At 35.3% G+C, this 13178-nt stretch overlaps 1 protein-coding gene across 2 annotated transcripts; it reads right to left on the bottom strand.

The window, feature by feature from the left end:
- Positions 3590–12774, bottom strand: LOC18612691 (serine/threonine-protein kinase MHK). 2 transcript variants are annotated; one of them, XM_018118766.1, is made up of 18 exons: positions 12564–12774; positions 11023–11405; positions 10837–10915; positions 9651–9719; positions 9430–9519; positions 8449–8587; positions 8245–8347; positions 8035–8087; positions 7720–7786; positions 6715–6823; positions 6555–6620; positions 6401–6469; positions 6264–6327; positions 6053–6157; positions 5449–5483; positions 5286–5331; positions 4949–5024; positions 3590–4044 (listed from the first exon to the last, which is right to left on the bottom strand). In XM_018118766.1, exons 2-18 carry the CDS (start codon positions 11028–11030, stop codon positions 4011–4013), a joined length of 1212 nt encoding a protein of 403 aa, XP_017974255.1. In that variant the 5' UTR covers positions 11031–11405; positions 12564–12774; the 3' UTR covers positions 3590–4010. The 2 variants fall into 2 exon arrangements, with proteins under 2 accessions (XP_017974255.1, XP_017974253.1); XM_018118764.1 differs by lacking the exon at positions 3590–4044 and adding an exon at positions 4046–4448 and having other exon boundaries at positions 12564–12772.

Here is a 13178-nt window from a genome sequence, read left to right as displayed (position 1 = left end):
ATATTACTGCTACATTAATTATTATTTTAAAAAAATAAAATAAAATTCCAACATAAACCAAAATTCAAAAGATCAAATCAAATTTTTTTTTTTTTAAACTTCCAATTTCTAAACCGAGAAAATGTAAATAATGTGAAGTTTTCCCCGCACAATGTCAAAATGATAAGGGTGCCGTTGTCTAAATTTGACTTCAATTCTTGATAAAAAAAATAAAGGGCTATGAGAACAAAATGAGAATTTTAAGACTAAACAAATACTAATACTATTAATGCTCTGTTTGTTTATTGAAAAATTGCAGGAAGATGATAAAGAAACTTAGGGTATCCTTTTGAATTCCATGATTTCAAGTGTCTTTCCGTAAAAATCCCATGATTTCAGGGTATGGACAATTTTGAAAGCATTCAAACAGATGGAGAATCGAAAACCCATAAGCCACCACGACAGAAGAGAAGAATGAAAGAGAAAGGAAAAAAGAATAAAGAGAGAAACAGAAAAAGGAAAGAAGGAGAAAAACAAAGAGACAGAGAGAGAAGAAGAACGGGAAACCTCACTTGCCCACTCACCATTACCACTAAAATAACCAGAAGAAGAAACGAGAAGTAAAAACCCTAGGTGGCACAACCTAATGAACTAACCAGAAAAGAAAAGAAGTAAGAACCTAGGCGACACAATCGAAGATAACCCTCCCATCTAGACTAAAACCTGAATAAGCCCTCCCTTCAAAAATTAAAAACTCGAATAAAGCTCCTCATCGCAAACAAAATACCTAAAATAATTCCTGACATCATAAAATTACCAAATCAAACACTCTTACCTGCAAACCCAATCTGTCCTCATGAAATTTCCAAAAGACCAAAAACAGACGTTAATTGTAAAAGAGGTCTGTAGCTAGGATCATTATAGTTAAGATTCTATCTATTTATAAGCTCTCAGCAAACCAAAGTCACACTAAACTCATCTCAGGATCTTTATCTCGGGGTCTTCAATAAAACCTATAGAGGATTCTCATAGATGGCACAAGCAAAGCAAAACAAAACCCCGTAACCAGAACCACTTTCACGCAAGGAAAGCAAAGATGAGAATCACTGCAATTCAAGCAGAATGTTTCACATCAAGACCCAAATTGTGATGAGCAACAGACACCTTGGGGGTGACACAATGTTTTATCTTTTCATATTTTTTAAAATTCAAGTGGTAAAACTAATACAATATTATGTTAATTTTTATCATATCATTCTATAAAAACTTAAAAATAGAAAAAAGTAATAAAATATTTTCAAAGCATGTATCAATATCACTGTTTTTAAGGTTTTATTTATCATTTGTCATCACTAATAATATGTAAAAGGACAAACAGTAAATCTTGACCATATAGCAAAACTCAGTGATTAATTGCGTTTTATACTCATGAAACCAATCCATTGAACATGAATCACGGGTGTATGGTAAAAATTCAAAGTTCAATAGAAAAAATTTTGAAGTAAATAGTATAAAAGAAATATGGAGAAATATTGAGGAAGGAGAGATTGTATGGATGTTGTTTTTGTTGTAGTTGGGATTAAGGGAGTCCTTATTTAAAGACAATTAAATGCTTGTTTCCTACAAACACATCTATTGACATAATTAACAGTTAATTAACAACAATTTAATTCAAATTGCACATGTCCAAGTGCCAAGTGTTATTATTGAGTAACAATATTATTAATTGAATTAAATTATAAGACTAAGGCTTGGAAAGCAAAATCATAGTTAACTTATTTTAATCCAATTACCAAGGATTTATACCCTCTTTCATTTGAAGAACATACTTTTTTTTCTTTATTTTTTCTAATGCGAAATTATGTCTTACACTTATTGTTATTGAAAATGTCCAACAATCTCTCACCATTTTTAAAATAATTCAAATTTTTGATAATTTTAGAAATTATAGTTTTGAGAAAAAACCAGCGAAGCATTTATTTATGATTAAGAACAGAAACATCTATGTTCATTGGCGTATTAAGCATTGCATGTTGAGCATTTAAGCAAACAGAGTTAGTTATCATACCAGCTAGCATCGAATTCTGCTGATGAGTACTTGACAAAGAAAAATCATCATTATCATTAAAGCTTGTTCTGTGCTCATTGATGAGTGTCATAAGTTACTATGCTCGATTCCTAGTGAGTAATAATTCAGACATGCTGTCGACGCTGACATCCTCATTCTGTTTTGGTTGTAAAGTGGCAATAGAACTATTTACCAATGAAACAGGTCTCCTAGGATTGTCGTTGCCTTGAGTGAATTTAATGTCAACGGGGAACCTTATCAGCCTGTAACGCTTCTCCTTAGTGTGACTAATTTTGCAACAATGACTACAATAACAAACGGACTTTATTCTTTCTTTTCTCATTAACATAACTGACCATACTAAAAGTCTCAATGATACAGAGAAAATCAGTATGGCTCCTGCGCAAGGATGACACACACAAAGCGAGACATGGTCCAAATTTGAATTTTGAGAAGACAAAGAAGTCTCACATTGAGAGGCTGTGATTGCAAATGCAGAGCTTTTTGTGATTCTTCTCTCAATATCAAGTTATAAGCCTCATCCAGTGTGGAAAAAGCCTTCAACATCACAGTCTGTGATCTCAAAGCAACATAGGTCTCCTTAAAGCCATTCAAAAACTGAAGACGGTCTTGCTGGCACTAGTCAACATATTCTTGAAGACAGCCTTGACTATATTTACCACACTGACAATGAGGCAAAGATCTGAAGTTTTTAAGTTCTCCCCGCAATGCATTCAATTAGAAGAAATACGCATCCATAAATCTTGTACGAATTGAAGATTGCGGACCCTAGCATCTAGCTAAGAGAATTTTATGTGATGCTGAGTTCATGCGGAAAACTGTTGAGGTGATAGGGGTGAAATGGACTCCAGTAGCCATACCACAATTAAATTGTTGCACCTCAGAAACCCTAGGCTCCCGATCTTGTCACATCAATGAATCTTGATTTGTTTCCGATTGATAATGCCAACAGAAAAGATCAATTCCACAAAACATAATTGCTTGAGGTGAGTTGGGGGTTTATAACAACGGTTCAAGGGTGACCAGTTCTTGAACTCCAAGCTCATGGCTGGAGACATTAAGGTTGCAGTGGAGGTGCGTAGTTGTGGAGAGGATGGGTATTTTCATAGGAAAACATCAGGGATGCTGCCAAGATGTGGTGGAGGCTGACAAGGAGCCAGGCATGTCCATAAGGGAGAGCTAGAGGAAGTGGAAGGAGTTCCTGCCGAATGCAGAGATAGAGGACAATTTGCCCACTGATCTGGTTGAAGATATGAAAGCCACGGCATAAAAATAAAAAAGTTACTATTCTATTATTATTGAATATAAAAGCTGTGGTTAGAGTTTTTAAATTTTATAAAAAGAAAAACATTTAATAATTATGATATATCTATTATAACAATTAATAATTTATTTATTAATTTTTATTAAACCATTATATTTTTTAACAAGTCACGCACCAAACTTTGGACGGATATGATGTTGATGCGTTTTCCCCGACGACCTTTTGCGTTGGCAAAAGAATATGCTCTCACCAGAAGAAAAGATGAAAGAGAGAATATTCTCGATTCTATTTGTCTTATTTTTTTGTCCCTAAAATATGCCCAAAACGTAAACGCATGAATACGACAGAAATAATGGCATCACTCAGAGATTCAACTTTCTCAAAGAGACAGCTATGAGCTGTAGAACCAGGTCGGTGCTACAAAATTAATGGCTAAAGCCAACCGGGGAAGGCAAACCTAGCAGCACAAGATGAAGCTCGCCGAGTAAGGCGCGCCCGTAGACCAGCAGCTCATGAACCCTGCCGGCCGGCCGGCCAGCCAGGGAGAGAAGGCTTTTCAGGCCTATACTCTTCGACCTAACCACTTAAGCCAAAGGCAAATGATACACTCTCCCACTTACGTATTCCCACATCATCAACCATTGATTTGTGAACCTCTTGAGGAAATTTGTGATTAGTTCATGCTACATGATAAAAATTCATTATCACTGCTCTGCACCAAAGAAAATGTACATTAACCAGGATGTATATTCCGCCAACAGACTGTAAGAGTACAGTTTCCTATAATGAAAATTGAAATTGAAATCTGAAAAACTTATAACCCGGGAGCTTCCCAGGACACCAATTTTGCCTGGCCAATGCTGGCTGGCAGCTAAATTAGACAACAATAGGAGCTATGAGAGTGCTAGATGGAACTTTACAATAAACAAATGAAATAAATACAAATGTTTTCTACAACCCCTTATTAGATTAACCAATCAACTCAGTCAGAGGTAATGACCATGCTGGAAGGGGGAGGATACAGCCAACAATTGACGTTCTAAGAGGTTGGGCTGCAATGATGCGATTGCAAACCCAGCAGATTGCGGAACTCCAATTGGTGGATGCTGAATCGAACTGCAATGCAAAATTCCCCCCCCCCCCGCCCCCCCCAAAAGAGGGTGAATATCGGATGCCACGTCATCGAAAGATCTACTATAATGGAAGTAATGCACAGAAGGGGTGAAAACTGCATAAAAGAGACCTGCTTCTTTTTCTTTTTTTATCTAGATGCACACATACATCAAGCCAGCGCCACAAAGTAATACCAGCATATGCAGAAAGCAGGTTCAGAAAAACTACTTTTGGTTTATGTTAATTAAAACAGTAACTAAACCATTATAGTATTATTGCACCAGTAATTTAAGTATAAGCTGCTAGAACAGATCAAAGAGATTCCTCTATTTAGTGATGAGTAATGGGGAACACCTACTTCAAACAAAAAGGTAAAACTTAAAATATAAAAACTCTAGGGACCATGACAATTGTTCACTTAAAGTATCAATATACCTATGTCTTACTTGCTAGTGTCACCACATACACCAGTTCTAACACGAGTGCTAAAGAAATGAACTCACCTGAATGAGAGAGATAGGGACGATTCAACTGGTGTGTGAATTCCATTTTGATCAGGAGTAAGTAATGACCAAACAACTGGAAGGAAAAAAACCTAGCCCATTAGTCGCAAACACTAAATAAAGGAGAAAAAGCAAATGAAACAACCGATGAACTGTGTGACTTCTGGAAAGTTTAACAAGTTGGTACCATTAACTCAAATAAAGAATGTTACCCAGATTAAAGTTCAGAACAAAGACCTGTTTCTACCAAATTGCTTTATCAATGATCACTATTGCCAATTCCCCTTTAACCTAGTCTCTGTTTCTGAAGATGATATTTCAGGATTGGACGAATTACCTGATTGGTCTGGATGATCTTTCAGCCGAGGGCAAAACAGTATATCCTGCATCATGAAGTTCAGAAGTTAGCTATATTTCAATAATGGTAAACAATCTGATCCACATGAAGGATATATGATAGCCACAAGCAGCTTTGCTAAGTCTACCAGTGCAAAACTCACCTCTTCCATACCTTGAGAGACATTATGTACCACCTCTGCAGGAAATAAATATCAGTCAGATTCATATTAAAAGAAAATTGAATCCCTTGACAGAGGCCAGGCAAAATAGAATTTAAAGATTGATATAGTACACAAGAAAGTTCCAGCAAATGGGAATATATCCATAAAAATCATGTAAGTCAAAGGACATTCCAAAACAATGATGCTTTTATTAACAATGCCTTGTAGCAAATATCCATTCAGAATGAATGCTAAAATAGTTTTAAATTATAACACCGAAAAGCATATTACATTTGTCATGAGGAGAACTACATATCTTGCAGAATACTCCTTCCTAAGTGGAAAACAGCAGAAAGGGTTTCTAGGTTCATCTACTTCCATCTCTCCACGAGTGCCTAAAATCTCTGCCTTGCCAAGTACTTGTGGCAGGCACCAAATCCAGAGTTCTAAGACACCCCTCCACAATTCCCCCATATTCACCCAGAAGATACCAGTAAAATATGCCTTCCCGTGCCACATATGTATTTATGCAGTGCAGTTACTGAAATTTATGAGGTATCAGTAGCTAATAAAAGACTAGACAAAGGCTGTACTACAATATTACCCAAGTTTGAAACACTTGGTTTAACTGCAAGTGTCAAGCCCAGAAAACAATCATCAGGTTCAGTGTCAAAATCCCATAGATTCAACTCAAGATTTGGCTCCGCCCCTGCAGAATAGTACAAAAAAATATTAATAGATTGAACTAGAAAAAAGAGAACAGAAAATGTTGTTGATCACTTGCATGGGAACTAGTAGTGAACTTAAAAACTCACCCATGTTGTTTAGCCTCAACTCAAGTGGATCATGCAGCAGTGGATGAGGAACCCACACGCCCACCTGTCGAGGACATCTTAGAAAAATTGATCTAATACAAATACAAATCTGAGAATAACTCAAGAACACATATTACATTAAAAAAAGGATGCTGCAATGCCTGATCTGCTGTTGGCCTCCTTAATGGGTCCCATGAGCAAAGTTGCTACATACAGTCAAAATAAAGGGTGTAAGGCATTATAATACAGCAAATGTCAATTTGCTAAATGCTAGTCAACCACAATACCGACCATGATTAAATCAACAGCCTCTGAGCTCGCATTGGGAATGATATCTGATAGGTTGGTAGGTAAAATCTGCCAGAAAAAAAAAAGAATAAATAAAATAAAAGCAAAGGTCAAAACATAGCAAATAATAGATAACCAATAAATATAAAGAAAAAAAACCTACCTCGGAATAGCTAATATTGATTAGACGAGAGATGTTTGTTGCTTCAGGGAAAGAAGTCCAATCTGGTGCACCCAGAACACAGCATATCTTGTACAGTTGATCTATTTCACTGCCAAGAGGTGAAAGTAGTACCATAAGAAAAAAAAAAAAGGTATGCTGTATCTTTCTGTTACTTCAGTGGAAAAAGCTATACAACAAAACTGCCATACAACACCTACAAAATTATGTATGAATCAATAGCAAACAAGAATAAAAGTAGTAAATAAGAAACTTGCATGGAAAGTAAAAATATTTATCTTAGGATCAAAGCACTGCCAAGATTATTACGCATAAGGGTATCAATATTCCTTCCTAACATCTATATTTATGCATCCCCATCCTTGCAAGCATGCATGCATAATCACGTATATACCCATAACAATAGTATATAAAAACAGCAAAAGACCATAGATATTTTTTCCATATGCCAAAAAGATCCTACATGTGCATTGGTAGGTAGAATCGATTTCTTTCAGGTTAAAACTGCCTACAGGACATATGAATATAATGTAGAACAGAAACAGCTTAAGAACAGACAATAATCAACCATGTTGTGCTGGCTTTTTCTTGGCATACATTTGTTGGGTTATTGGACACATAAAATCAATCAAACTGGTAATTTAAGCCATTGAAATTATCAACATTTGCAATCTTCACTAAAAATCCAACAGAATTACCAGAGTCAAGCATCACAGGACATCCCAGCTTTACAACATGAATCATAACAATAACTTAATCAAGACCAAAACTTGGAAGCAAATTGCAGGAATATATTGAAGTTAGTATATACTACTATATATAATACACATGGGACCCATGGTTAGAGAATGTGGACATAGAAGTATTTGCATTGCATGGGCATGTTTATGCTGTGAGAAAGGATATTTGTATGCACAAAAGGATTGCTGTAATTTAAATCGTTTTCCACCAAAATTAAAAAGAGAAGAAGGTGGAATACTATATCACCTTTCACCAGGGAAAATAGGAGATGAAGTGAAAAGCTCTGCTAATATCGCACCAACAGCCCACATATCTGTAAATATTACCATTGTAAGGCATCATTCAAGCAAAACAAAACATGACATGGCATAGATAAATCTGAAAGAATAAATTTACTGGAAAGAAAGAAAAACTCAATAAATAAAGTTAGCATGGAAAATATGTAATCTCATTAAGGTGAAGTTCTGAATTGGTCCCACAACACCATAAAAGCTACTAGAAGATGTGCATATGTATAGACACAGGCACACAGGGACAGAGATTCAAGTCTTATGCACATACCAATTGCAGGAGTGTAAGAGGAGGACTGCAACAAAACTTCTGGAGCACGGTACCTGACATAAATAACCCACAAATGATAAGATGAAAAAAATTAATCCTGTCCAAACAGGATAGATAATGAAGCAATCAAAGAAATTGCACCAGCATGGTGTGAACATAAACAAGCATACATGCAAAGCAAAAGAGGTAACACCACTTCATATTACTTACCACCGTGTGGAAACATATTCTGTATAAGGAGGCACTGATGATACTTCTCTAGCCAGTCCAAAGTCGGCAATCTTGAGAACATCCTTTGTCACCAGCAGGTTCTCTGAAAAAAGCACATACGTTGCTATAGAGATATCCACAATTCAATGTGCAAAAACAACCATGAAGATGCAAATAAAAAATTTGAATCACAGGAACATTTACCAGGTTTCAAATCTCGATGAAAATATCCATTTCTATGCATGTGAGCAAGTCCTTGCAGCATCTGAGACATGAAGCTCCGTATCTCCCCTTCTGTAAGAGGTCTTTGTCTCTCTCTCATGATTTGGTAAAGATTATGTTCCTAAAAAGATGTTTAATTCAAGCTCTTACCAAATGAATAGGCAGGGAATTTGTTCAACTTCATGCTTGCTTACAAATAAATCACATATCACACTATTGATTACTTCAATTGAAGACCAAAACAAGCCAGTTTACAATGCATTACTCAGAAGTCTGCAACAAATGTATCATTAATGTCTGAACAAAAGAGGCATGATCAAAAGTGAGCAAATCACCAGGCAAAGGCAGCCATTTTACAATGATTTACCCTTTATCACCAGGAGAAACCAAGATATTTTGGTGAACATGGACATAAAAAATTGGAGGTTTTTTTAAGTGTTGAGGGGAAAGTAATGCAAGTATCAGCACAACTCTTTCACTATTATCAAGTATAGCAACCTGTAAAAGTCATCCATAGATAGTTTTGGTGAAAGAAAGGCCCGTCTTCCAAATTTTAAACAAGACATTATGGAGCTTTCAAATTCCACATCTACTCTGAACCCTTAAACATTGTAATTGCACAGATCCATTTTAGCGTAGCGCCTGTTCAGAAAATGATTACAAACTGGAATTTGTAACTAAGCATCATGGTAATCCACTAATTTGTTGTGTAAAATCATACAAAAAGTGTAAGTTAGAAACATAAGACATTGACCATTCTTCTTGATGTTCCTAGCTCCAGTTTAATCATAGTCATATTCCTAATATTTATATCAATCAAAAATTATAAAAATAAATTGCAACATACTATTAAAAACTCAGAGAGTGAAATTACATAGTTAATTGGAAGATAGAATTTTAAAATGTCATGCTTTCACTGATAATAATGTGAATTTTAGAAAAAAAAAAAAAAACCTCCCTTACCATGTACTCAAAAATGAAGAATAGTTCATCGTTTTCCCTGACAACCTCCTTTAACTTTACAATATTAGAATGGTTTAGTTTACGAAGGGCCTGCAGAGAATAAGTTACTCATACCATCAAGAAAATGCGTGTATGAATGAATGATATATGATAAATGGAACTTGATTAAGGCTTAGACAAAAAGCAAAGAGCTCTAAATTCAGGGAATTATTATGGCATACCTTAACTTCTCGTAAATTCATGCACTCTTCCCAAAAGTAGAACTTTCTTTTCATCTTCTTTACAGCAACCTAGATTTGAAACATTTACAAAAAGCAATGAGGAACAACGACTAAAGGAAGTTTCAAATTTAGTAAATTTAATATTTTTTTGGTCAAACTTAAAGATGAGTATATACAGGAAAAACATATCAAGACAACCACCCACAATAGACTGAGATTAGGTTTTTCATCCAAGGTCTTCCTAATGATCACTGTCAGTAGTTGATGAACCCTCGTTGACATGAAACAACACCAGACATCATTTTCCAAAGTAAACCAAGTACATCAAATCTTGAAAGAGTACACCAAACAGTTTTTTTTTTTTTGGCTCAGTTTTTCTACCCTTGTATTTTATATATATACATACATATGGTGTTCTAATATCTCATGGCATGCATATATCCAACACACTTGTAGTCCTGTAAAGTCAAAGTTTCAAGCACAGAGCTTCATTTCATACATTGCATGTCCAGTAGGATTCAGAGCTTTAAAGTCTCGTTTTAGCTTTTCTTGTAATAAACAGCTCACCAAGCTTGCCAACCCCCTCTTCCAAGGAAGGAGGTGGGGGTGGGAAGGCACACATGCCGAGGTGCATATAGAGAGGGATTATCAACTAAGGTTCAGATATTCTAAGGTGAATGGGCAACAAGATATAAATTTTAAAGTAACCACCAAATATTAGTGGCTAGTAGATGAAGGATTGACCAACAAAAATATAGAGTTCACTAACAATTCAATTTCTCAAACTGACTTCAAAATCGATCCTATACTTGTCAAAGACACCCCATTTTTGTCTGGGGTAACTTAGGAACTTGAATGAATGAAACTCTGCACCACTCATCACTTGCTATCTCCAAGGCATTACGGTAATTTCAATCATCACATAAGACCAAGTACAAACATTCCTGCTCGTCAAAATTAGAAGCAATTTATTTGGATTTTTTCATTATTTTCATGCCACGGTGAAGAAATTCTCCAAGTGCAGCAAAGAATATAAACATTAAACATTAATCATAAATAACTTCAACCATAGGTGAGGGAGAAAATGGGCACAAGAACAATATCTTAATGACAAATAAGGGAAAAGAAAATTATGTAGTTGTTCAAACTGAAAGGTAAGAAGCAAGAGGCAGAGTAAGTTCCTTACAATCTCAAATGATTCTATATTGAAGGCTTTGAACACACTACCACAAGTACCATCTCCAAGCTCCTCCAAAATTTTATACCTAAGTGAAAAGATACAAAATAGCAAGGGATAGCGCCAAAAACATACAAGGCTTCAATGAAAACTTGAGAAAGCTACCAAGGTTAAGAGCAGTGGCAACAAACTAACCTTTCCATTATTGCAGTCGTAGCAAATGACAATCAACAATTTGTCAATGTACTTCTAACAACCTCCAATTAGAGGTGTCTACTGTATCGACATAGACTTGATCACTAGCTTGCATATATGGTTTAGTGCCAAACTGTAGCATGAAATGTATGATGTTGACAGGAACAGACTTCTCATTGTAAGAATGATTGAATATCAGCCAGAAAATTATCAACATTCTCACATGCAGCTTCTACAAGCTGCAGCCAGCTCGTATCATCTAAAATCAACGAGTCTAAGAGACCTCCAATAGAATTCCAGTCAAAGAGCTGAACTTAGTGGCTTGGTCCATTTTCTTTACACTCAGCTTAAATGATGCCCCATAGATCAAAAACCAGGGTGGGCTGTAAACAATGATTAATAAAAATCAATATAACTCGTAAACACCAACTTATTCATAATAATGTAAAGAAAGAAACTACCCAATACACAGACAGCAATGCTTAGACTCAGTCTTAAAAGGTTTGTATATAAAACATACAAAACAAATTTAAAGAGATTGTAAGATCGTGGCTTAGACATAGAAAGAAATGTGGACTGAGGACCATGGATAGACTTTTATGTGGTCAGAAACACACAAGCCGTTAGATTTTCCCTCCTTTCCTGCTTTTTTCCATTAATCAAACAAGGAGTTTCAAAACCAATGAATTCTTTGGATTTCCAAACAACCAGAGTTGCGCCAGATATATATCAGTAAATTCAATCAGATCTCCCAGATGTGAAGATATTATTACATAGATTTTTAGCAGCTTAACCATATAAATTTTTTTTGAAAAAAAAAAACACACCTTATACGATCATGACATAAAAAGAAAAGAGAAAAGGGCGCTAACTTGCTGAGTCAAGTCCCCGATTTTCTAAATGGGAAGCAGATAAACCAAATCCATTTAAATCCAGAAAATAAAATAAATCATAAGGGGGAGGGCGGCTTTTCTTGAATTAAAGAAAAATCATTGCAATTAAAATTTTTTTTTAGAAAAAAAAAGGAAACAATATGGATTCAAATAGCAACTAAACCAATGTTATGTATGCTTAGCAAAAAAATAAAAAAATAAAACCATATATTCAAAACTACTTTCAGTTTCCTCACGAAAAAACTCAAAAAGGCACCTTTTTTTTGTTATAAAAAAATGGAATATACATATACCTTCACCTATCAATTTGTCATACAACGAACACCACCACTCAGCTATGCCTAATTCCATAACATAGGCCACAGTAGAATTTGAATCAGTCTTCTTTTCTTTTACCACCATTATTAAAAAAAAGGAAATTAAAGAAAACTATCAAAAAATTTCGACAATTCTTCCCCCTCTCCTTTTTATAGGGAAACAAACAGAAACTAAAACGAAAACTTCAACTACTTTCCAACGTGCAAGGAAAAATGATGTAAAAACACAAATATCAAAAAAAAAATTCCGAATATACAAAAATCATATACAAAACTTTTTTTTCTAAACAAAAAAAGAAGACCGATAGGGAGAAAGAGAGATTAAACTCACCTTCCAAAACCAAAGCGTCAAAAATATCTAAGGAAGCAAGAAACGGAAACAGATCGCCAATGTACAAGCGATGTCGTTTAAAACAAGGAAAAGGAAGAGTTTCAGAGAGAACTTTAGAGAGAGAAATTTAGATTACTGGAGAAGCCATAGGAGAGAGAATTCCGCAGAACAAGCGAAGGAGAAGAAACCAAAACAAAATAGAATTATAATAAAAATTAAATATAAAAGATAATTTNTTTAGTTTTTTTTTTTTATGTTTTTTGGATTTTGTTGTTTTTAAAAATTGAAACGAAGAACAATGCTTGGTTGTGGTGGGGAAGGGTGGTGGTCCCCGCGATGATATAATATTATTTTTCTCAGAATTACTAGATTAACCCTCAACTACTTGGTATATTACAGCATTGCATTTTTTTTGACGAGATTGCCCAGAAGGGGTGACATCGACGGTGACTTAAATGCGCGCATCTGGTGCACGACCTAAGCGTCATTGAAGGATTCGCTTATGGGTATTCCTGTCCGTGGGGAATTTTATGTGCGGGTTTGGCGTGTGATTGACACGGTTCGGATCCGGCTTATTCCTTTGTCTTCATTCGGGTCTAAATGAAAAATGGGTTT

This window comes from Theobroma cacao, chromosome 1, assembly GCF_000208745.1.
Source record: "Theobroma cacao cultivar B97-61/B2 chromosome 1, Criollo_cocoa_genome_V2, whole genome shotgun sequence".
Lineage (NCBI taxonomy): Eukaryota > Viridiplantae > Streptophyta > Magnoliopsida > Malvales > Malvaceae > Theobroma > Theobroma cacao.
The sequence above is the reverse complement of the archived record's forward strand: the minus strand, read 5'-3'. Positions and strand labels throughout refer to the sequence as shown.

What these genes read in the sequence shown, in the direction of transcription:
- LOC18612691 (XM_018118764.1), bottom strand. An exon ending in CCTATTTTCCCTGGTGAAAG is followed by an intron (nt 6,824 to 7,719) that starts GTGATATAGTAT and finishes ACCTCTTGGCAG; the next exon opens with TGAAATAGATCAACTGTACA. An exon ending in AGGCTGTTGATTTAATCATG is followed by an intron (nt 6,470 to 6,554) that starts GTCGGTATTGTG and finishes GACTGTATGTAG; the next exon opens with CAACTTTGCTCATGGGACCC.